We start from the raw sequence: 23,005 nt of genomic DNA, 5'->3' as shown, positions 1-23,005 counted from the left end.
GTTGTTATATTTTTTATTATTAAATAAAATTTATTAGTATTTTCCACACAACATCCAAAAATAACAAACAACACACAAAAACCAACATTCGAAAAACTAAAAAAGCAACAGCAACTAAACAACAACAACAACAACAAATCCATATCTTACAAGTTTATAAGCACTAAAAAACAACAAAACATAGACTTCCACCAATCCCACAGCACCTCCTTTATCTCTCATTGTGTCTTCCTGTTTTCCTTATCATCTCCATCCTAGCATCTAGATATAAATCCCTCTTTCTTATCCTTTCACTTCACAAGGTTATTCCAGACTCAGCCAGATTTCTGTCCTCGAACCTTGGCTTTTGAGGTATTAATTTAGGCCCTCCCATTCTTTTTTTACTTCACTTTTTGGTTTTTGTCTTATTATGTCTGTCAATTTGGCTAATTCTATTATTATTATTATTATTATTATTATTATTATTATTATTATTATTATCAAAGTACACTTGACTTGCTCCTTACCTTCTCGATCTCTTGCTCGGACACCAGCATGACGACGACGGACACCTTCTGCTCGTAGATCATGAGCCAGAAGTCGGAGGCGGTGCCCACCAGGGGGGCCTGGGTGGCGATGATGGCGGGGCAGTAGGAGGAGAGGTCTTCGACGCGGCTGGCGTTGATGTAGTCGTCCTTGCCCGACTGCAGGACGATGCGGTTCTTGTCGTAGGGCATGATGTCCTGGTGGCGGTTCTTCATGGAGTAGCAGCGGGCGATGGCGATGGACAGCTGGCGGGCGTCTTTCTCCTGGGCGTCCTGCAGCTCCTTCCAGACGCCGTCCAGCTCGCTGGCGCTCCCCGAGGAAGGGGCCGGCTTCTCCAGGCCGCCCACCACGTCCTGGAAGCGCTCCAGCTCCGACAGGAGCCGTCGGATGTGCTCGGGCTTCTCGTAGGGGTCCTTCTCGATCAGCTGCACGGCTTTGGGCTTCAGCCCGTCCTTGGCGTCAGCCTTGGTGGGCTGGAGAAGGGGCTGCCCCACCGAGGCCTTGGCGCCCCCGTGCTGGCTCTCGGGGCTGGAGGACAGGAGGTCGTCGGTGGACGAGTTCTGGCGGGGGAAGCGGGAGGCGTCGGAGGGGCCCTGCGCAAGTGGGGCGGCCCCGCCGGGCGCCAGAGAGGAGGGGGGCAGCTGCGGGAGAGGCCCCGAGGGGGGCAGGAGGGAGGGAGCCGGCAGGGTCAGGGAAGGCTGCGGCGAGGGCGCTGGCGAGGGCAAAGCAGCGCCCGGCACCACTGCCGCGCCGGGCAACTGCGCCAGGGCAGGGCTGGGTGCGGGAGGGACGTGGTGCGGGAGGGCCTGGCTGACGGGCTGGGGCGGCCCTCCCAGGGGCATAGGGGCACCTGGAGGGATCTGGGAGGTGCCAGGGCCCAGGGGAGTCGAGCCGGCACCAAAGGCAACCTGGGCCGGCGATCCGGCAGGCAAGGGCTGGATGGAAGCGAGTGACGGGCGAAGGGGCAGCTGCTGCTGTTGTTGCTGCTGCTGCTGCTGCCCGGGCCCCATCATGCCCATGGGAATGTTAGGGCCGTGCGACACAGCCGTGGGGTAGGTCAAGGAGTGGGGAGGCAGGGGGTGGCCCCGAGGCAGCTTGTCGTGGGCTGGCCCAAGCTGATAGTGTTGGGCTCCCAGTTGGACGGGGTGGCCCTGTCCGAGGACGCCTTGCGGGGCGCAGACCTGAGCCGGAAAGGGGTGCTGGAAGGGTGGCTGCTGCTGGGGCATTTGGGTCTGGGCCAGGAACTGGGGTGTGTACTGCTGAGGGGGCGGGCCGAGGGGCTGAGGGCGGACCTGCCGGTCCATCGGGGGCTGGAGGGGCCCGTGGGGGGAGAAGGCCTGCGGAGCTTGAGCAGAGGAGTAAGGCGGCAGGACCTGCTGCATGAAAGGGGGCCCACAAGGCTGCGGGTAGGGGAACTGAGCGTTGGGGGTCCCTTGAGGTCCTGCAAACCCACCCTGGGCAGGAGGAGGCGGCCCTGCCCACTGGGGGAGCGGTACGGCAATGCCCCTGGGGGCCGTGCAGCTCGAGATGGGGGCCTGGATGCTGTCGACGGTGGTGGTGGCCGGCCGGACCCCCGGCGGGAAGCTGCCGACGCCGTACTGGTGTGGGGAGGGAGCGGGGGGCCTAACTGCCAGAGGGGTGGAGTGGCTGGCCGGGAAGGCCCCGCTGTTGGGGGCCAGCTGCCCCATGCCGTAAACCATGCCCCCTGGGGGAGCGGAGACGGGCATGGGGAGGTGCTGCGGGGAGGTGTGTTGAGGGGGCAGAGGGTAGGCGGGCTGCGCAGCCGGGCCCCGCATGACACTGGCGCTGGGTGGGTAGGCGGCTGAGGAGGGGGCAGAGCTCATCGGCGGTGGGGCTGCCTGGGGGGCAGAAGGCGGCATCTGGTGGGAGGCCGGCGAGTAAGGGGCTTGTGCGGAGCTGGCCGGGAGTCTGGGCGGTGGGTAGTGCCTTTGTGGGGCACCTTGGGCCGCCATCTGGCCCGGGCCGAAAGGAAGCCTGGCCCGGCCCGGCTGGGGGGCTGAGAAGGCTTCCTGGCTGGGGGCCGCTCGCAGGCCGGCGTGGGGGAAGGCGGGGTCCAGACCCAGGGCGGCCAAGGCGTCCGGCGGCAGCTGTGCCAGGTGAGCCCCCAGGACTTCGGGGGGCAGGCTGCGGAGCTCCTCCGGGAGGTGGGCCAGCGAGAGGGAGCCGAGGGGCAGGGGGTCAGGCAGCTCAAGGTCAGAGGTCTTCTTCTGGAGCGCCGGCTTGGGGGTGGTGGGCCTGGCAGGAGGCCTCTTCTTCAGTTCCCTGCCAAGGCAAGGCCACAGAGAAGCCACATCAGATGGGCACCCACTCCCAAGCACCCTTTTGCCCCCAAAGGGCCCCTGTACAGGGACTACTGTAATTCGCTCTACACAAGGCTGCCCTCAAAACTGTCCCACAAACTCCAGCGGGTGCAGAATGCTGCAGCGAGGCTCCTCACGGGGTCCCTGCCATGGGAGCATATTCACCCAGTGCTCTAACAGGTGCGCTGGCTCCTGGTGGAGTATAGGGTCAGGTTCAACGTGCTGGTTTTGACGTTTAAAGCCCTTTGTGACTTAGGGCCCTCGTATTTACGGGACCGCCTCTCCTGGTCTGCCCCGCAGAGGACCTTAAGGTCCATGAATAATCATAGTTTAGAGGTCCCAGGCCCTAAAGAAGCCAGACTATCTTCCACCAGGGCCAGGGCCAGGGCCTTTTCAGTGATGGCTCCAACCTGGTGGAATGCTGTTCCATGAGACTAGGGCCCTTCAGGATTTAACCTCCTTCTGTCGGGCCTGTAAGACAGAGCTATTCCGCCTGGCCTTTAATTTGAATTCAGCCTGATCTTTTATTTCCCTTCTCTTCCCTCCCCCTCCTCTTTCATGAAGATTCCCCGCTCTGAGACCCCACAGCTAATTCTCCCCTGGCCTCCTCGCTGGCCCAAGTAGGACCAATTCAGCCAGCTAGCCCTGGGGATTATCTAATTGATTTTTGAATTTTATGGTTATTCATGTTTTTATACTGTATTTTATGCTGCTTTTATAATTGTTTTAAAGTGTTTTAAATTTGCTGTTAGCCACCCTGAGCCCGGTTTTTGAACCAGGAAGGGCGGGTTATAAATAAAAAAAATATTTTTATTATTATTAAAACCCCAGGTGTCTGTATATATTTTGTAAAAACCTGGTGTTTTGATCATCACCTAAACCAGCCTTTCTCATTCTTGTGTGCCCGGATAGTGTTGGAATACAATTCCCATCATCCCGGATTACCCCCCGTTTTAACATCACATTTTACAGTTGGCAGTTCAACTCTGGAACTCCCTGCCACAGGAGGCAGCGATGGCCCCCAAGATGGATGGCTTTAAAGGAAGGAGGGACAAATTCACAGAGGAGAAGGCCAACAATGGCTACTAGCCAGGAGGTTGGAGGCAGTGATGCTTCTGAATACCAGTTGCTGGAAGCTGCTGGAGGTGAGAAATGCCCTTGGGGACGGATCCTGGCTTGGGGGGTTTCCTATCTGGTGGGCTACTGTGAGAACAGGATGACTGCCATTGGCTTGATCCAGCAGGCCTTCATATCCTCTTACGTTGCTGCTGTAAGCCAGTTTTAGGGCCGTTGCAGAAAAGCAGAGCAGAAACCTGTGTTCTCGCAGACACCCACCCACTTGAACCCGGAGCCAAGCCACCTTACCTCTCCAGGAGCTGCTGCCTGACCACCTCGGCTCCCTTGCAGGCAGCCCGGGATTTCTCCAGCAGTTTGGCCACTTTGCTCTCCAAGTCGGCGTAAAAATCCTTCCCTTCCTGGGATTTCTTCATCAGGTCCTCGTAAGCCTCATAGGATGCCACCAGTGTCTGCAAAGAGGTGTTCCACCTGGGGGGACGGCAGGAAAGAAGGGTTAGGATGAGGAAGAGGGGCGTTTCCAGGGCCACCCAGAAAGCACACAGAGCAGTAACAGCAGCGAGAATATTGATAGCCCAGAATTGGAAGCAAGAAGAACTACCAACACTGGAAGAATGGAGAATGAAGATGATGGACTTTGCGGAACTGGATAGAATGACAGGAAGAATCAGAAACCGACGAGATCAGAGATTTACTGAAGAATGGGAAACATTTTCAGAGTATATGCACAATTTAAGTGAAAAACAAATAACGCTTGTAACTTTTAATGAAGCCTTGTAAAAATGGAAGATTAAAATGGGAGTGAAATAAGATTTAATCTACAAACTAGATGAGAATTAAGAAATGTGTGGAAAATTGAGAAGGGAAGGGGTACCAGCCAAGTTGAGGGAAGTCAAAAAATGAGAGTGATTTTAAAAATTGTATGAATTGTATTAATTTGTTTCATTTGTAAACTGAATAATATATATATATATATAATATATAAGGAAAGCACACAGAGCTAAGAAAGGCAATCACACATGCCTGGGCACAAGGGCTGAGCTGTACCAATCGACAAGTGTACACCCCTTTGCACACACACACACACACACACACACACACTTCTTAATACAGGAGCCCAAGCACTGTGCAATTTAATCCCCCGTTCTCGTTGCACCAATAATCTCTGGGCTGCTGCCTCCCTGCTGGCATCTAGCTGGCAGAACATCAAACTTTTGCCAGGCTGCCAAGCCTCCCACCAACCATTCCTCAGGTTTTGGACACCAGAAATCCAAAAACTGCTTCTCTCTCCCCCCCCCCCCCCGCCACTCACTTGTGTTCCACCTCTGCCAGGACCTTGCGCACAGCTGCGTACTTGACGTTGGCGTCCGTCAGGGCTTTGAGGATGTTCTCCTGGGCGGCCAAGTTCTGTTCTAAGTAGACCTTGATCTGGTCATATTTCTTCAGCTGCTCCTCGAAGAGTTTCTGGAGAGAGACGGAGGAGAAGTCAAGGCAAAGCTACGGTAGGCTGGGGAGGAAGGAGAAGGGAAAAGGATCTAGGAGTCTAGGAGTCTTGGTTGACCACGTCTCCAAACAGGAGTTCCATCACAGAAGGAGAAAGGAAAAAGGAAAAAGTGGAAAGGGATCAAGTTTATTCCAAGCCAAAGGCCAGGTGGAACAACTCTGTCTTACAAGGCCCTGTGGAAAGAAATCAGATCCTGCAGGGCCCTGGTCTCCTGAGACAGAGCGTTCCTTGCTGGAAACCGCTGGAGGGGAGAGGGGGCTCTGGTGCTCAGGTGCTACTTGCAGGTTTACTAGAAAAGACATCTGGTTGGCCACTGGCCTGATCCGGCAGGCTCTGTTACGTTCAGAGTAGCGAAATGCAGCAGGAGCAACCTTTCTGGCGAAGGCACAGGCCTGTCTCCGAATTCCCTCCTCCCTGTCTTTCTCACAGATCCATCTCCAGCATTTGACAAGGTGCCCCATGATATTCTTGTAAAGAAGCTGGTAAAATGCGGTCTTGACTAGGCTACCACTCAGTGGATTTGTAACTGGCTGACTGACTGATTTTGGTTGCCCTCCTCTGGACACGTTCCAGTTTGTCAGTGTCCTTCTTGAACTGTGGTGCCCAGAACTGGACACAGTACTCCAGGTGAGGTCTGACCAGAGCAGAGTACAGTGGCACTATTACTTCCCTTGATCTAGATGCTATACTCCTATTGATGCAGCCCAGAATTGCATTGGCTTTTTTAGCTGCCGCGTCACACTGTTGGCTCATGTCAAGTTTGTGGTCAACCAAGACTCCTAGATCCTTTTCACATGTACTGCTCTCAAGCCAGGTGTCACCCATCTTGTATTTGTGCCTCTCATTTTTTTTGCCCAAGTGCAATACTTTAAATTTCTCCCTGCTAAAATTCATCTTCTTTGTTTTGGCCCAGTTCTCTAATCTGTCAAGGTCGTTTTGAAGTGTGATCCTGTCCTCTGGGGTGTTAGCCACCCCTCCCAGTTTGGTGTCATCTGCAAATTTGATCAGGATGCCCTTGAGTCCATCCTCCAAGTCGTTGATAAAGATGTTGAATAAGACCGGGCCCAAGACAGAACCCTGTGGCACCCCACTAGTCACTCTTCTCCAGGATGAAGAGGAACCATTGATGAGCACCCTTTGGGTCCGGTCAGTCAGCCAGTTATAAATCCACTGAGTGGTAGCATAGTCAAGACCGCATTTTACCAGCTTCTTTACAAGAATATCATGGGGCACCTTGTCAAATGCTGGAGATGGATCTGTGAGAAAGACAGGGAGGAGGGAATTCGGAGAGTGGTCTGTCCCTTCACCAGAAAGGTTGCTCCTGCTGCATTTCGCTACTCTGAACGTAACAGAGCCTGCCGGATCAGGCCAGTGGCCAACCAGATGTCTTTTCTAGTAAACCTGCAAGTAGCACCTGAGCACCAGAGCCCTCAGTCCCCTCCAGCGGTTTCCAGCAAGGAACGCTCTGTCTCAGGAGACCAGGGCCCTGCAGGATCTGATTTCTTTCCGCAGGGCCTGTAAGACAGAGTTGTTCCACCTGGCCTTTGGCTTGGAATCAACTTGATCTCTTTCCACTCTTTCCTTTCTCCTTCTGTGATGGAACTCCTATTTGGGGACTTCCCTGGCTTGTTTCTGGCCCACGTAGGACCAGTCTGGATAGTTGGCCTTGGTGAAGATTTGACGTTTTCATTCCCCCAAAAGTTCTTGATTTGAGTTTCTACTGAAATGAGGCTGCATTTTAAGGTTGTATTTTAATCTTGTTTTTAAGTTGTGTCTTAATCAATTGTTTTTATACCTGGTGTTAGCCGCCCTGAGCCCGGTCTTGGCTGGGGAGGGCGGGGTATAAATAAAATTTATTATTTATTATTATTATTTTGACCATGGAGGCAGAGAACAACCGACAACAGCCCTCTCCTTTGTGATTTTGACTAATCCTCTTTGAACGTCATGCGGTTTGTGGCCAACTACATAACTTCCCCATCTATTTTCCGGGGGGCTCTTATGTTCTTGTGATTCTCTTTCCCATCAGCTTCAGGAGGAACTAGGTGGCGATGGGGGTGCAGAAAAGCCGACCGGACACCCTGCCTCCCTCCCTCCCAGCCGCCCACCTTCATCTCAGATCGGTCCGTCGTCACCAGCGAGGTGGTGATGTCGTCCTTCTGGATCATCTCGCGCAGCTGCTGCTCCAGGGAGACCCGCTGGTCTTTCATCTCCTGCACTTTGGCCAGGATCCTCTTCAAGGTCTGCATTGCCTGCTGGTCGTCTAGGGAGGAAAGAGGCAGACAGGGGCTGATGGGATTTGTAGTCCAAAAGACATCTCCAGGGCAGCAGGTTGGCAAAGACCGGTCCTGAATAGGGTAACTGTGCCCCTGAAGCACCAGGTGCGCAGCCTGGGAGTCACTTTGGACTCACAGCTGTCCATGGAGGTGCAGGTCAGTTCTGTGTCCAGGGCAGCTGTTTACCAGCTCCATCTGGTACGCAGGATGAGACCCTCCCTGCCCGCAGACCGTCTGGCCAGAGTGGTGCATGCTCTGGTTATCTCCCGCTTGGACTACTGCAATGCGCTCTACGTGGGGCTACCTTTGAAGGTGACCCGGAAACTACAACTAATCCAGAATGCGGCAGCTAGATTGGTGACTGGGGGCGGCCGCCAAGACCACATAACACCGGTCTTGAAAGACCTACATTGGCTCCCAGTACGTTTCCCAGCACAATTCAAAGTGCTGGTGTTGACCTTTAAAGCCCTAAACGGCCTCGGTCCAGTATACCTGAAGGAGCGTCTCCACCCCCATCGTTCTGCCCGGACGCTGAGGTCCAGCGCCGAGGGCCTTCTGGCGGTTCCCTCATTGCGAGAAGCAAAGCTACAGGGAACCAGGCAGAGGGCCTTCTCGGTAGTGGCGCCCGCCCTGTGGAACGCCCTCCCACGAGATGTCAAAGCGATAAACAACTACCTGACATTCAGAAGACATCTTAAGGCAGCCGTGTTCAGGGAAATTTTTAATCTGTGATATTTTAGTGTATTTTTGGTTTCTATGGAAGCCGCCCAGAGTGGCTGGGGAAACCCAGCCAGATGGGCGGGGTACAAATAATAAATTTATTATTATTATTATTATTATTATTATTATTATTATTATTATTATTATTTAAGGTGCAGGATTTCAATTACTGCACCAGGATTAATTCTGCCATCTACCTAGATTCCACAAAGTGCACCTGTTCCCATACTCTGGCCTGCATTTTTAAAAACAGACGTTGAATGATTCCTTCTACCGAAAGGAAAGTCCAATGGCCTACAACCGGTGAGCTGGGACCCACAACTGGGTGACAACCTGATTTCAGGTGTGTGACAACAGCAGCCCTATCATCAGGGTAAAGAGAGAGATAAAAACTTTAAGAAGCAGGTTCCCCCAAATGGATGTTTGGGTTGCAGGAGGATCCTGGATTTGAAACGGCTGAAGGAAACTGCGCTAGAAATCAGTCTTTGCAGATCCTGAAACATCACCCAAAGCTGCCATGAAGCTCGCCGCTTGGACTTGGCCCTGTAGACCTGAAGGAGCATCTTCACCCCCATCGTTCTGCCCAGACACTGAGGTCCAGCACCGAGGGCCTTCTAGCAGTTCCCTCCCTGCGAGAAGTGAGGTTACAGGGAACCAGGCAGAGGGTCTTCTCGGTGGTGGCGCCTGCCCTGTGGAATGCCCTTCCATAAGATGTCAAGGAGATAAACAACTATCTGACATTTAGAAGACATCTGAAGGCCGCCCTGTATTGGGAGTTTCTTAATGCCCGATGGCAGCAAATTAAAATGAAATGAAATAATGAAATGAAATGAAATAATTATAAGGGTGGTTGTGAGGATAAAATGGAGAATCGAGCACACCACCTCTGACTCCTTGGAGGAAAGACAGGACATATATGTAATAATGCTCATTATATAGGTAAAGGTAAAGGACTCCTGGATGGTTAAATCGAGTCAAAGGCGATTCTGGGCTTGCAGCGCTCATCTCGCTTTCAGGCAAGGGAGCCGGCGTTTGTCCACAGACAGCTTTCCAGGTCATGTGGCCAGCAGGACTAAACAGCTTCCGGCACAACAGAACAGTGTGCCGGAAACCAGAGCGCACGGAAACGCCGTTTACCCTCCCGCCACATTGGTACTTATTGTTACGATATTGAAGCAATGATGCTGCAAGCTGATTGCTGGGAAAAGTCATGTGATGTTGGGAGTGTCTGTGGGAAACAGACAGCACCGGAATTAGCTCAGAGTGTAATATGAGCTGCACAGGAAGTGCTTGTTGGAGTCGTCTGCTGGATGTTGATGAGAGCAGACATGATTTTTGTAACACTGCAGAGACAGAAATAAAGCCATGTAAATACGTTTCTGTCTTATCTCTTTCCCCTGCCGGGGGGGCAGGAAAGAGTGGAGTGTTCTTCTCACGCTGAGAAGGATCGCCTATCGCGACCTCTGCCTGGTCCTTGCCGGGAGAGCAGACCGGGAGGTCAACAGGAGACCGAGCCGGGTGCCTGGGAGAGATGCCAGTTTCTGCTGATAAAGGCTCGGAATCCAACATCTGGTAGCAGAAGCCCGATGGTTTCATTCCATGAAAGCAGCGAAAGAGGTTGGTGGATCGTAACTTCATCCTCTGCTAGAAGATAAGGGAAGATATGGTAGCGGGCAGATGCAAGCTGCAAGACCGGCAGAGCACCGGAGCAATCAGTTTTGCTGATAAGCAAACGAGCAACGGAACCCCCAAGGTATGCTGATTTTATGGGCTAAAAGGGTGAACGCAGATTGAATATTCTCTGGTTCACAAGAGGTGTTTTCTTGGATTAGAAACGGCACTGAGAGAGAGCCACATACTTCGCATACCAGGGCCATAGATAAGAAGCTTGTTGTTCAGGTTTGGAATGTCCAGTTGCTAAGCAACGAGACGTCAATCTTTTCAGCTACTTCGGAGATAGCTAGCTTGAAGAGGAAGTGGAAATTCACTGGCCAACGGAAGAGGCTGGACTGTGAAGAGGCTGGAAAAATACTGGGTAAACATTCCAGCGTTTGTTTTGACTTATCTCACTACTCTTGGAAGGGATTTTCCAGAGCTGCCTGCGTTTAGCTGCCAGGTGCAAAAAGGCAGTAAACAATCCAACAGACTCTTGGATTTTAACAGGCTCGAGAGTGAGAGCTGAGGCTTGGATTCAAAATGGATACCAAGAAGGGGGGAGGCTTACCTTACCCACCTCCACTGACAAATGACAATTATGCCTCATGGTCAGTAAAGATGAAAGCCCTGCTACAGAATCAGAGGATTTTTGGGGTGATTGATAACCCCATCCCTCCTGACACCCCCACTGCTATTGCAAGTGAAGAAAAGGCTGTTGCTTTGAACGTTGTCCGTTGTTTCAATTGTGGACAGACTGGGCATCTTCAGCGGAACTGTAAGAAGCCACGTCAACAGAAAGGAGCTGAGGGGAGCTCTGCAAAGCCTGAGGCGTCAGGCAAAAGTCGTACCAAGTCCCAGGTGAAACCTGAAAAGGCATTGCTGTCAACAAAAGCCGAGTTTTCAATGGAGAACGCTTTTGTTATTGACACGGGTTGCACGCAACACATGACGTCGCGCCGAGGACTGTTTTCAACGTTTAAGAAGCAAAGCTTCACTGTGAAACTGGCCAATGGCCAGGAGCTGAAAGCGATCGGGTTTGGGACTGTGTATCTTAAAAGTCTGAACTTGACTATAAACAATGTGTACTTGGTTCCTGATTTAAAGTACAATCTGCTGAGTGTTTCGCAGATCACAAAGAAAGGACTGAAATTGTCCTATGATGAAGAAAGCTGCAAAATCTTCAAAGATGGAGAACTGTATCTTTCTGCCAGAGAGAAAGATGGACTGTATTTGTTGACTTTTGATGAAAGTGATTGCATAAAATGTAATGCTTCTAAGTCTAACATGATCTCTCTTGCAGGTACGACGAAGACTACGAAAGTAACCAAAGCTTTTCAGCGAGTGTATGCTGATGTGATTGGTCCTCTAGCACCGTCTAGAGGCAATGCAAGATTCTATCTTGTGTGTGTGGATCATTTCTCCCATTACGTGTGGTTATTCATGTTGAACAGACCACAAGAAGCCTTAGAAAGGTTTAAAGAGTTTTGTGGCAAGGTTAAGAGTATTCATGATGCTAACATTGATTGTCTTTTCACAGATGAAAAGCCAGTTTTTCTTTTACAGGATTTTCAGAATTTCCTGCATAAGAAAGGAATCAGGCACAAGGTTGCTGTTTCAGCAGATGCATGGAACAGAAGTGTCTGTGTGCAAGTGAACAAAGAATTGCAAAATGGGATGAAGGCGCAATTGCTGAGTTCACATTTGCCACATGAGTTTTGGGCGGAGTCCCTATCATGTTATTGTTATTGTTGGGTGAGAAAGGTTTCCAAAGGTATGGAATGTTCTCCTTTTGAGAAGCTGTTCCACAGAAAACCTTCTGTCGCACATTTTAAGGTTTTTGGATCTCAAATCAGGACAGAAACTCCAGATGGAGTGAAGAATGCCAGAGGCATTTTTGTGGGTTATGAAAAGGGTCTCTACAGAGTAATTTTGTCTGAATCTGGTCAGGTGATTCTCACAAAATTTCTAGAGAGTGCTCCTGAACAGGAGAGAGTAATTGTTCACACATTTCCCACTGAGAACAGTTCAGATGATGATGATGATTTTACTGATTACAGTGGTACTGAGAGTGATAGTGATAGCTCGAAGAGCTCAGTTGACACAGTCATTGAGAGGAAATCTCACACAATGGCTAGACCTTCACAGGTGGAGGATGAACCACTGTTTACTTTTGGAACTGGTTCTCCAAAGAGTCCTGAGTTTGCTAACTCAGCTGTAGCATGTGTTACTATTGTTGACAACTCAAGACAGGTTAAAGCTGTGTCTAAGTCAGAGACAGAGACACAACAGGGAGTTGCTAAGCGTAACACTACATTCCCTAGCCAAGGAAATGCAGATGCACTCATTCCTTGGAAATCTGACAACCAGAGAGGTACACTGGGGAAACCAGTGGCGGGTAGTTCCAAGGGTGGAACTGAAACAACAGGGGAGTGTTATATGTATAACAACTGTTTGTTTTCTTCTCTGGATCTCGCAGCACACATTGAATCAAATGGGGGAGTATGTTACGATATTGAAGCAATGATGCTGCAAGCTGATTGCTGGGAAAAGTCATGTGATGTTGGGAGTGTCTGTGGGAAACAGACAGCACCGGAATTAGCTCAGAGTGTAATATGAGCTGCACAGGAAGTGCTTGTGGAGTCGTCTGCTGGATGTTGATGAGAGCAGACATGATTTTTGTAACACTGCAGAGACAGAAATAAAGCCATGTAAATACGTTTCTGTCTTATCTCTTTCCCCTGCCGGGGGGGCAGGAAAGAGTGGAGTGTTCTTCTCACGCTGAGAAGGATCGCCTATCGCGACCTCTGCCTGGTCCTTGCCGGGAGAGCAGACCGGGAGGTCAACAGGAGACCGAGCCGGGTGCCTGGGAGAGATGCCAGTTTCTGCTGATAAAGGCTCGGAATCCAACACTTATTTATCTACTTGCACTGGCATGCTTTCGAACAGCTAGGTTGGCAGGAGCAGGGACCGAGCAACGGGAGCTCACCCCGTCGCGGGGATTCAAACCGGCGACCTTCCGATCGGCGATCCCAAGAGTCTCAGTGGTTTAGACCACAGCGCCACCCACATCCCTGGTCTTTACATGGCTCTGCTTAGCAGGGGAGAAGAATGCAGCAGGGGCTTCCCCCATATTTCAGAGAGTGTGGAATCACAGAATTGTAGATCGGGACCCCCAAGGGTCATCCAGACCAACCCCCTGCAATGCAGGAACCGCAGCTAAAGAATCCACGATTCGCGGCGCCTGTGGGCTCAACCGGCAGGAAGCCGTAACAGAGCAGAGACGGCGGCAACCGCCTTCCTTGTCCTCCTCACCTTCCGTCAGGCTGGGGGTGGGCAGGGCGGCCCTCACTTGCTCCAGGGGGCCGCTGAGCAGCCGCAGGTTGCTGATGTGCAGGTTCATGGCCTTGTGGAGCTCCGTGTTGGTGAAGCTGGCCTTCTCATGCACCTCCATGTACTTTGCCCACTCCTTGGCTACTTCCGCCAGCCCGGAGGAGGGCGGGGTGGGAGGGGAGCCCTGCTGCGGGGGCGGCTTCCCCCCCAGCGCCTCCTTCAGCTTCTGCTCCTGGGCTTCGTCCTCGTCCAGAAGGTCCTTGATCTCCTTCAGAGACGCTTCGACGTCCGTGAAAACGCCAGAGAGCACTGGAGGGGAGAAGAGGGAGAGATGTTGAGATGTCACACCATTGGCGGGGCTGCCCATCCGTCCAAATCCCTTGCGCCTTTGCAAGTCTCCCCATGCTCCAAACTTTTAAGCCCCTGATCTCGGAGGCTTAAAGGGCGAACAGGACCTTTTCCAAGTCTCCCAATGTGTCCTTTTATATACAGTGGTGCCTCGCAAGATGAAAAGAATCCGTTCCGTGAGTCTCTTCGTCTTGCGGTTTTTTTCGTCTTGCGAAGCAAGCCCATTAGCGGATTAGCGCTATTAGCGGTTTAGCGGCTGTTAGCAGCTATTAAAGGCTTAAGGGATTAGCGGATTAGCTGCTAAAAGGCTATTAGCAGCTTAGCGGGCTTAGTGGATCAGCTGATAAGCGGCTTAGCGATCAGCTGTTAAGCGGCTTAGCGGATCAGCTGTTAAGCGGCTTAGCGGCTTGGGAAAAAGGGGGGGGAACCCTCAGGAACTCGCAAGACATTTTCGTCTTGCGAAGCAAGCCCATAGCAAATTCGTTTTGCGAAGCACCTCCAAAACGGAAAACCCTTTCGTCTAGCGGGTTTTCCGTCTTGCGAGGCATTCGTCTTGCGGGGCACCACTGTATATAATTTTTATGAAGAATTTCAGCATAACCATTTATCAAAGACATATCATCCTCATTTCCCACCCCCTCTATTTTTCCCTCCCCCCTCCCCAAGAAAAGCCCACCCCAGCCCGGAGTTCCTTCAGCTCCTCTCTCTGGTTTTTCAGCACATGTTATTCTCTGCATATTGACTGTGGGCAAGGAAAGCTGATGGACTAGATGGAACTGGCGAAATTGACGCACAAGCTCTGTGATAAGGACAACTGTGACTTTAAAGGAGAATGGGAACCTTTTACAAAGTACTTAAAAGAAACAACAAAATGAACTGGATATAAAAGGATGTCACATAGAGGAGGGAGAAAGGTTGTTTTCTGCAGCTCCAGAGAAGCGGACACGGAGCAGTGGATCCAAACTACAAGAAAGAAGATTCCACCTAAACATTGGGAAGAACTTCTTGACAGTAAGAGCTGTTTGACAGTGGAATTTGCTGCCAGGGAGTGTGGTGGAGTCTCCTTCTTTGGAGGTCTTTAAGCAGAGGCTTGACAACCATATGTCAGGAGTGCTCTGATGGTGTTTCCTGCTTGGCAGGGGTTGGACTCGATGGCCCTTGTGGTCCCTTCCAACACTATGATCCTATGATTCTAACTGGGCTCCTTGGCAGGTTTTGAATAAAGGAGAAGAGACTTGGAGGAGAACAGAAGAACAGTCTATTGGATCAGGCCAGTGGACCATCTAGTCCAGCATCCTGTTCTCACAGGGGCCAACCATTTTCCTGTGGGAAACCAGCAAGCAGGATTCGAACACAGGAGCCTCTCCCCTCCTGCAGTTTCCAGGAACTGGCATTCGGAAGCATTGCTGTGGGGGCAGAGCAAAGCCTGCATCGTGGTAGTAGCTAATGATAGCCCTGTACTCCATGAATTTGCCTCATCCTCTTTTAAAGCCATCTAGAATGGTGGCCTCCTGTGGCAGGGAGTTCCACAGTTTAACTGCGCTTCTGTGTGAAGAATTCCTTTCTTTTCTCTGTCCTGAATTTTCCAACGTTCAGCTTCACTGAAGTCTATGAGTTTTAGTGTTATGAGAGAGGGAGATAAAACTTTTATCTATCCACTTTTTCCATGCCATGCCCCGATTTCATAAACTGCTACCACGCCACCTCTCACTTTTCCTCCAAACTAAAAAGTCCCAAACTCTGCCACCTTTCTGGATAGGGGTGTTGCTGAATCCCCTTGATTGTTTTAGCAGCCCTATTCCAACTTCTCCTCCGGAGGCTCAAGAAGGAAGCTCAGGAGCCTTTGCAAAGGCCTCTTTGAAATAGCACACTCCTGCCTGTGAGCTGCTTCAAAGGGCGCTTTTGCGCAGAAGACGAAGAAGAAGAGTTTGGATTTGATATCCCGCTTTATCACTACCCGAAGGAGTCTCAAAGCGGCTCACATTCTCCGTTCTCTTCCTCCCCAGGTGAGTGGGGCTGAGAGACTTCAGAGAAGCGTGACTAGCCCAAGGTCATCCAGCAGCTGCATGTGGAGGAGCAGAGACGCGAACCCGGTTCCCCAGATGACGAGTCTATCGCTCTTAACCACTACACCACACCGGCTCGCACAGCTGTGATCGCTGCTCAGTGGAATAGGTAAAGGGACCCCTGACCATTAGGTCTAGTCATGGCCGACTCTGGGGTTGCGGCGCTCATCTCGCTTTATTGACCAAGGGAGCCGGCGTACAGCTTCCGGGTCATGTGGCCAGCATGACTAAACCGCTTCTGGCGAACCAGAGCAGCGCGCGGAAACGCCATTTACCTTCCCGCCGGAGCAGTACCTATTTATCTACTTGCGCTTTGACATGCTTACGAACTGCTAGGTTGGCAGGAGCAGGGACCGAGCAACGGGAGCTTACCCCATCGTGGGGATTCGAACCGCCAACCTTCTGATCGGCAAGTCCTAGGCTCTGTGGTTTAACCCACAGCGCCACCCATGTCCCGCTCAGTGGAATAGCAAGGATTAGATCCTGCCGCCTTGGCTGTGCAATCTTGCAAACCAGGATTAAAATCCTGCCCTCCACCCATCGGCTGACATCGCCAAAGACATCAGCTGATGGGCATGGTTTGGGGGAAATGGTCTTGCGGGCCAAGACTGGCCCAGAGGCTGCAGGTTCCCAACCCCAGTGTATAACATTGCTGTACATGTTCCAACACAAAAGCTTACAGTCAATTACTATATAAATTTATGGAAGTGAGAGCTGGACCATAAAGAAGGCTGATCGCCGAAGAATTGATGCTTTTGAATTCTGGTGCTGGAGGAGACTCTTGAGAGTCCCATGGACTGCAAGAAGATCAAACCTATCCATTCTGAAGGAAATCAGCCCTGAGTGCTCACTGGAAGGACAGATCCTGATGCTGAGGCTCCAGTACTTTGGCCACCTCATGAGAAGAGAAGACTCCCTGGAAAAGACCCTGATGTGGGAAAGATGGAGGGCACAAGGAGAAGGGGACGGCAGAGGACGAGATGGTGGGACAGTGTTCTCAAAGCTACCAGCATGAGTCTGACCCAACTGCGGGAGGCAGTGGAAGACAGGAGTGCCTGGCGTGCTCTGGTCCAGGGGGTCACGAAGAGGCGGACACGACTGAACGACTAAACAACAACACTATATAAATTTAAACAAGCAGCTAGTCCCTCAGCAACTCCATCACAAGTTCTCGTCAGTGAAAAAAACCTGAGTGGTCTCTTCTTTGCACAGACATACACACCATAAACCTACCCTGCATGGACTGAACAAGGTTTTTCACGGTCTCTGGGCGCACGCTGAGCGCTGCGCATTTCTCCATCAAGACAGGCGGGATGTGGTTGTACATGTCCAGATTGTCGACCGTCTCGGGGTCCAGCTGCAACGAGTCCATGAATTGTCTACAAAGAGAGAAGCGTGACAGGAGGGGTCACACGGCAGAGCTTGGATTATCCCATCCCTAGGCGGAGTCTCAGAAGGACTGGAAATCAACAGGCAACCCCAAACTCGGCCCTCCAGATGTTTTGGGACTACAACTCCCATCATCCCTAGCTAACACGATCAGTGGTCAGGGATGATGGGAACTGTAGTCCCAAAACATCTGGAGTTCGGGGGTGCCTGCTATAACACAAACTGCTTTTTAAAAGCCTTATTTATAGCCACATCAGAGAAACTGACTTAGCAACTTTGCGTTCTCAGAGGGGAAATTCCAGCAAATTCCAAATATGACATCTTCTGGCGCCGTTTTTATTACCATATTGGCCTGAATATAAGAAACTCCACCGGATGTAAGACTCCTTACGGGGTCCTCGCCGCAGGATCATATTCACCCGGTGCTCTACCAGCTGCACTGGCTCACGGTGGGGTACAGGATCAGGTTTAAGGTGCTGGTTTTAACCTTTAAAGTCCTATATGGCCTAGGACCCTCGTACCTACGGGGCCGCCTCTCCTCTTATGTCCCACGGAGGACCTTACGGTCTTCAAACAAAAACATAATGGAGGTCCTGAGCCACAGGGAGGTTAGGCTGGCCTCAACTACAGCCAGGGCTTTTTCGGTTGTGGCCCCGATCTGGTGGAACACTCTGTCCCAAGAGACTAGGGCCCTGCGGGACTTGACATCTTTCCGCGGCGCCTGCAAGACAGAGATGTTCCGCCAGGCCTTTGGTCAGGGCACAGTCTGACCCCCTCCTCTGGTAATCCTCATAGAACTCTAGCCCAATGGTTGCCATTAATTTGATTCTGAATTGATTTTAAAATGAATTGATTTTAGAATGTTGTGTTACTTTTATTGTTAGCCGCTCTGAGCCCGGCTTCGGCTGGGGAGGGCGGGATATAAATAAAAATGCATGATGATGATGCGGCGAGACCACCCCTATGACCCGTGAGCAAAGAGGCAGCCCCCCTCACCCCACCCTCCACGGTGGCTTCCCCCAGTCCCAACTTCAGGGTCCCAGATCCCGGGAGCCTTAAATACGTACTCCAGGACTTCGTTTTTGGCGTCGATCTTGGCCATCACTTCTCTCAGCAGCTTGGCCTTCTCTTCGCTGCAAGGGAAACACAGAGGCTTATTCTATACAGCAACACCTTCGCGAACGTCCGCCTTGTTTAGCGTCCATTCCAACTAACGTCCGTGGCAAACCCAGAAGTACCAGAACGGGTTACTTCCGGGTTTGCCGCTCACGTATGCGCAGAAGCACAAACCGCTTTGCCCTGTGTCCTTTTCGGCTAGAGGCCGGGGCTCCGGAATGGATCTCGGCCGCAAAACGAGGAACAACTACCGTATTTTTCGCTCTATAAGATACACCAGACCATAAGACGCACCTAGTTTTTGGAGGTGGAAAACAAGAAAAAAATATTCTGAATCACAGAAGCTAGAACAAGAGGGATCGCTGTGCAGTGAAAGCAGTGATCCCTCTTGCTGTTCTGGCTTCTGGGATAGCTGCGCAGCCTGCATTCGCTCCATAAGACGCACACACATTTCCCCTTACTTTTTAGGAGGGAAAAAGTGAGTCTTATAGAGCAAAAAATACGGTATAATTTAGGTCTGCAAACTGCATGTATTCCATCAGCTTAAGTTGCCATTCTTCTTTGGTTGGGACCTCACTCATTTCCCATTTTTGGGCTAACAAAACACGGGCCGCAGTAGTGGCATACATAAATAACCTTTTTTGACACCTGGGTATTTCTGTCTGAATTATCCCCAACAAAAAGGACTCTGGGTTTTGGGGTTTTTTTTGGAAAGTACGTTTAAACAATTTTTCCCAATTCATTGTAAATTATTTCCCAATGCTATTTTACCCTTTAACAGGTCCACAACATACGATAGAACGTACCTTCATCTTCACTGCATCTCCAGCACTTGTAGAGTAAGAGAACAAGAACATACGTTTAAAGAAGACTGGGAAATGTTTATTGAATATATGGGGGGGGGATTGTGTGCACTTGAAAACGTCGGCAGCGTTAAGATAAATCCAACTGTGTAAATAAGTTTTGATGGGTGTAATATGGAATACTGAATGGTTTATGTAAAATATGCAGGGATTTATGTTATGCAAAATGAACCACGGAAAGAGAAGGTTAGTCATTGGTATTTTAAGGTTGTTTAAATGAATATTCTAAAATGTAAAACAGAAAATTTAATAAAAATCATAGGAAACAAGAGAAACACAGAGGCTTAGTAGAAGTCAGAGGGGCAGCATATTTATTACTATTAATATTATTATTCAAAGGGAGGGAATTCTACAGGGTAGGGCAACTGCATTAAAGGTCTGGTTCCTACATTGTGATGAACACACCTCCTGTTGATGCCTGAAGGAGATCCTCGCCTACAGACCGCAGTGATCGACTGGTGATGTAAGGAGCGAGACAATCTCTCATGCCCTATCATGGCACATATCAACTCTCTCTTACAGATAATAATTTTCATTAAGTTTTCAATTTTACATTTCAAAATAACTATTTTACAAACTTTAAAATATCCGATGACTGCCCTTCTCCTCCTTCCATGGTTCATTTTACATATCACACATTCCTGCGTATTTTACTATAACCATTCAAATCAGTTTTCCGCTTTAACATCCATCAAAAATCATCTGCTCTGTTGAATTTATCTTAATGCTGCCAGAGTTTTCAGCTGTATGTACTCAATAAACGTTTTCCTTCTTTAAATATATGTTCTTCTTGCTCTCTTATTCTATGTGTTAAATCTGCAAGTTCTGCATATTCTGTCAACTTGCCATTCTTCTTTTGTCGGGACCTCGCTCACTTTCCATTTTGGGGCTAAGAAAACATGGGCCTCAGTTGCGGCATACATAAATAATCTTTTCTGACACCTAGGAATTTCTGTCTGGCTTATTCCCAATAAAAAGGGCTCTGGGGTTTATTTTTTTAAAAGTAATTTTGAACATTTTTTCAGTTCATTATAAATCATTTCCCAATACACTTTTACCTTTTTGCATGTCCGCCACGTATGAAAAAAAGATTCCCTCTGCTTCTTTACACTTCCAACACATATCTGATTCTGTTTTATATATCTTAGCCAACCTAGTTAATTACCATCTATGTATCCTTTTCAAATAATTCTCTTTCAATGAATAAAATGCAGTAAATTTCAGGTCGCTTTTCTGAAGTTTCTCCGGGAAGTTAAAATCTAGGCACATGTCAACTCTTGGCCCATAATACTCCCACCCTGTTTAGGGAAATTCTTAATCTTTGATGTTTTATCATGTTTTTAATATTCTGTTGGGAGCCAGCTAGAGTGGCTGGGGAAACCCAGCCATATGGGCAGGGTATAAATAATAAATTCTTTTCCTTCTTCTCCTTGCCTTGTTATCAAGCCTCCCATCTCGACCCTTTAATCCCCACCTGTTTTCCTGCAGCCCCCCCGCCATGGACCTGGCAGGCCAAACAGTCTCCCAGAATGCAAAGCAGCTGCTCACCTGTAGAGCGAGGAGGCCTCATGGGCAGCCATTGGAACCAGCTTGGCAAAAATGTCAGGGCCTGTAACAGCTGGGTCTGTGGGGTTGACTGGAAGGGCTTTCACCAGCGGTGCACCTGCAGATGAAGTAATGTTGGGTTAATAAAGAATCTGAGGACAGAGAGTTGATTCCTAAAAAAGGGAAAGGTAAAGGACCCCTGGATGGTTAAGTCCAGTCAAAGGCGACTATGGGGTTGCGGCGCTCATCTCGCTTTCAGGCCAAGGGAGCCAGCATTTGTCCGTAAACAGTTTTCTGGGTCATGTGGCCAGCAGGACTAAACCACTTCTGGCGCACCAGAACACCGTGACGGAAACCAGAGCGCATGGAAATGCCGTTTATCTTCCCGCCGGAGTGGTATCTATTTATCTACTTGCACTGGTGTGCTTTTGAACTGCTAGGTTGGCAGGAGCTGGGACAGAGCAATGGGAGCCACCCCGTCGCGGGGATTCGAACTGCTGACCTTCTGATCGGCAAGCCCAAGAGGCTCAGTGGTTTAGACCACAGCGCCACCTGCGTCCCTGGAGGTGATACCTATGCTACACCGGACCCATGGAGGGCTGATAATCTTGTAGCTTCTGTAAATGTTTGAGTTTACCCAGTCCTGCGTGCTTATTTGGCTTTTATTGTTACGACTATGTTTATATCCCACGCTTCCTCACTTTTGTGGGTAGCGATTTAACAAGTCGTAAAGAAGTTCAAACAGCCCACAACAAAAGACAAGGTAAGACAGCAGCCAATCCCTGCCACAGAAGCCCAGCCCATCAAGATGCAGCAAAACCTTCCCCAATATCACAGCATCAGCAAGAAACATCTGACGAAAGATCCCCCGCTAGCCTCCGCTCAAAGCCTGGGAGAATAAGAAAGTTTTTGATCGTCATCAAAAGGCAGCCAAAAGTGATGCCGATCAGCTTTCAAAACCACCCGCTGCACATTTATGCTTTGGGTAGCCCTATGCTACATCCGATATGATGCATGTTGCGGAAAAATGCATGATGGGAGTTGTAGTTCAAAACATGTGGAGGGCGCCTGGTTGGGCAAGGATGGGCTCCTTCTGCCCTACCCAAGACCAGCAGGCAGAGAAGGCGATAGGGCTTACTCTAAAGCTGGGATAGCTCAGCTGGTAGAGCGTGAGAGTCTTAATCTCAGGGTTGTGGGTTTGAGTCACACGTTGCGGAAGATATTCCTGCACATGTTTTGACTCCACAGAGTGGGAAGTGACGGAGACAGGATGATTGTGTTCCTGTGTTCCGTGAAGGGGGACTGTTGTCCTTTGTTCTTTTTGCTGTCTGATGCTAGAGAGAGAGGGAGCCATGTTTCAGTGCTCCGTGTGTGTTTATATGTGAATAAAGTAGACTAGCCAAAATGCTGAGTTGCTGGGGTTCTGTCACGCAAGCCACGAAGACTCTGCGGATCCCCAAGTGTGCTGGTGTCGGTTGGCATCGGTCGCTGCGATGTACGGGCAGAAGAAAGCTTTTGAAGCTCCCGAACGATCGACCAGGAGGGAGAGAACATGCCAGTCGGGCATGTGTCTCTGCCAGGGTCTTCCTCGAGTGTAGGCCGAACTCCTGATGGCTGGAGGCCCCATCTAACTTTACAATTCTGTGAAAACAGTGACTTGACTTTACCTTTCACCGACTGCAGGGTATCCAGAGCAGGGACAGCCTCGTGGTAGATGAAGTCGTTGTCCTTTTTGGCAGAATTGTACCTGCAAAGTGACAACAGGCTTGAAGGGTGTTGCTGCTGGGGGGGGGGGGGCTCTTTGGGGGCAGATGCCCAGGAAGAAGTATCACATATTTTTGCTCCAAGTACAGTTCCAAGAAAGCAACCAATGTCATAGTTGCACATTTTCAAAGGGTGTTATGTTTAGGGATGCCCCACACCCAAAGTCAGAGGAACTACAAACAGTGGGAATTTTTTTTGGGGGGGGGGGTGCCTCCACAAATGTGGGGAATCCTAGCTAAAAGCCAAACTTGGAAAGAGGGAAGGAGGCGGGGGTGTTCTGGTCAGTAACTCCTTACTTCCCAAGCCCAAAGTGAAAACTTGCAAATCTGTGTGCATTTCTTTCTTTTTCAACTGAAACTTTCCCAAGATAGAATACGATAAAAAAAGAGATGAATCTGAATAAAAATGAAGAAGAAGCAGAGTTTGGATTTGATATCCCGCCTTTCACTCCCCTTCAGGAGTCTCAAAGCGGCTAACATTCTCCTTTCCCTTCCTCCCCCACAACAAA

The 23,005-nt window shown here is 50.1% G+C and overlaps 1 protein-coding gene across 1 annotated transcript in view; it reads right to left on the bottom strand.

Moving 5' to 3' along the window:
• PTPN23 (protein tyrosine phosphatase non-receptor type 23) overlaps positions 1-23,005 on the bottom strand; it is a 60,500-nt gene that overhangs the window by 11,363 nt on the left and 26,132 nt on the right. Inside the window, exons 12-20 of the mRNA XM_083406046.1 lie at positions 22,401-22,480; positions 20,737-20,851; positions 18,277-18,342; positions 17,054-17,199; positions 13,389-13,715; positions 7,533-7,687; positions 5,233-5,384; positions 4,212-4,391; positions 507-2,808 (exon numbers count right to left, since the gene is read on the bottom strand). Of these exons, the coding sequence (XP_083262172.1) occupies positions 507-2,808; positions 4,212-4,391; positions 5,233-5,384; positions 7,533-7,687; positions 13,389-13,715; positions 17,054-17,199; positions 18,277-18,342; positions 20,737-20,851; positions 22,401-22,480 (3,523 nt within the window). The remainder of the gene's footprint in view (positions 1-506; positions 2,809-4,211; positions 4,392-5,232; positions 5,385-7,532; positions 7,688-13,388; positions 13,716-17,053; positions 17,200-18,276; positions 18,343-20,736; positions 20,852-22,400; positions 22,481-23,005) is intronic.

This window comes from Podarcis tiliguerta (genome assembly GCF_965153285.1).
Source record: "Podarcis tiliguerta genome assembly, chromosome: 12".
NCBI lineage: Eukaryota > Metazoa > Chordata > Lepidosauria > Squamata > Lacertidae > Podarcis > Podarcis tiliguerta.
This window is presented reverse-complemented; position numbering and strand designations above follow the sequence as displayed.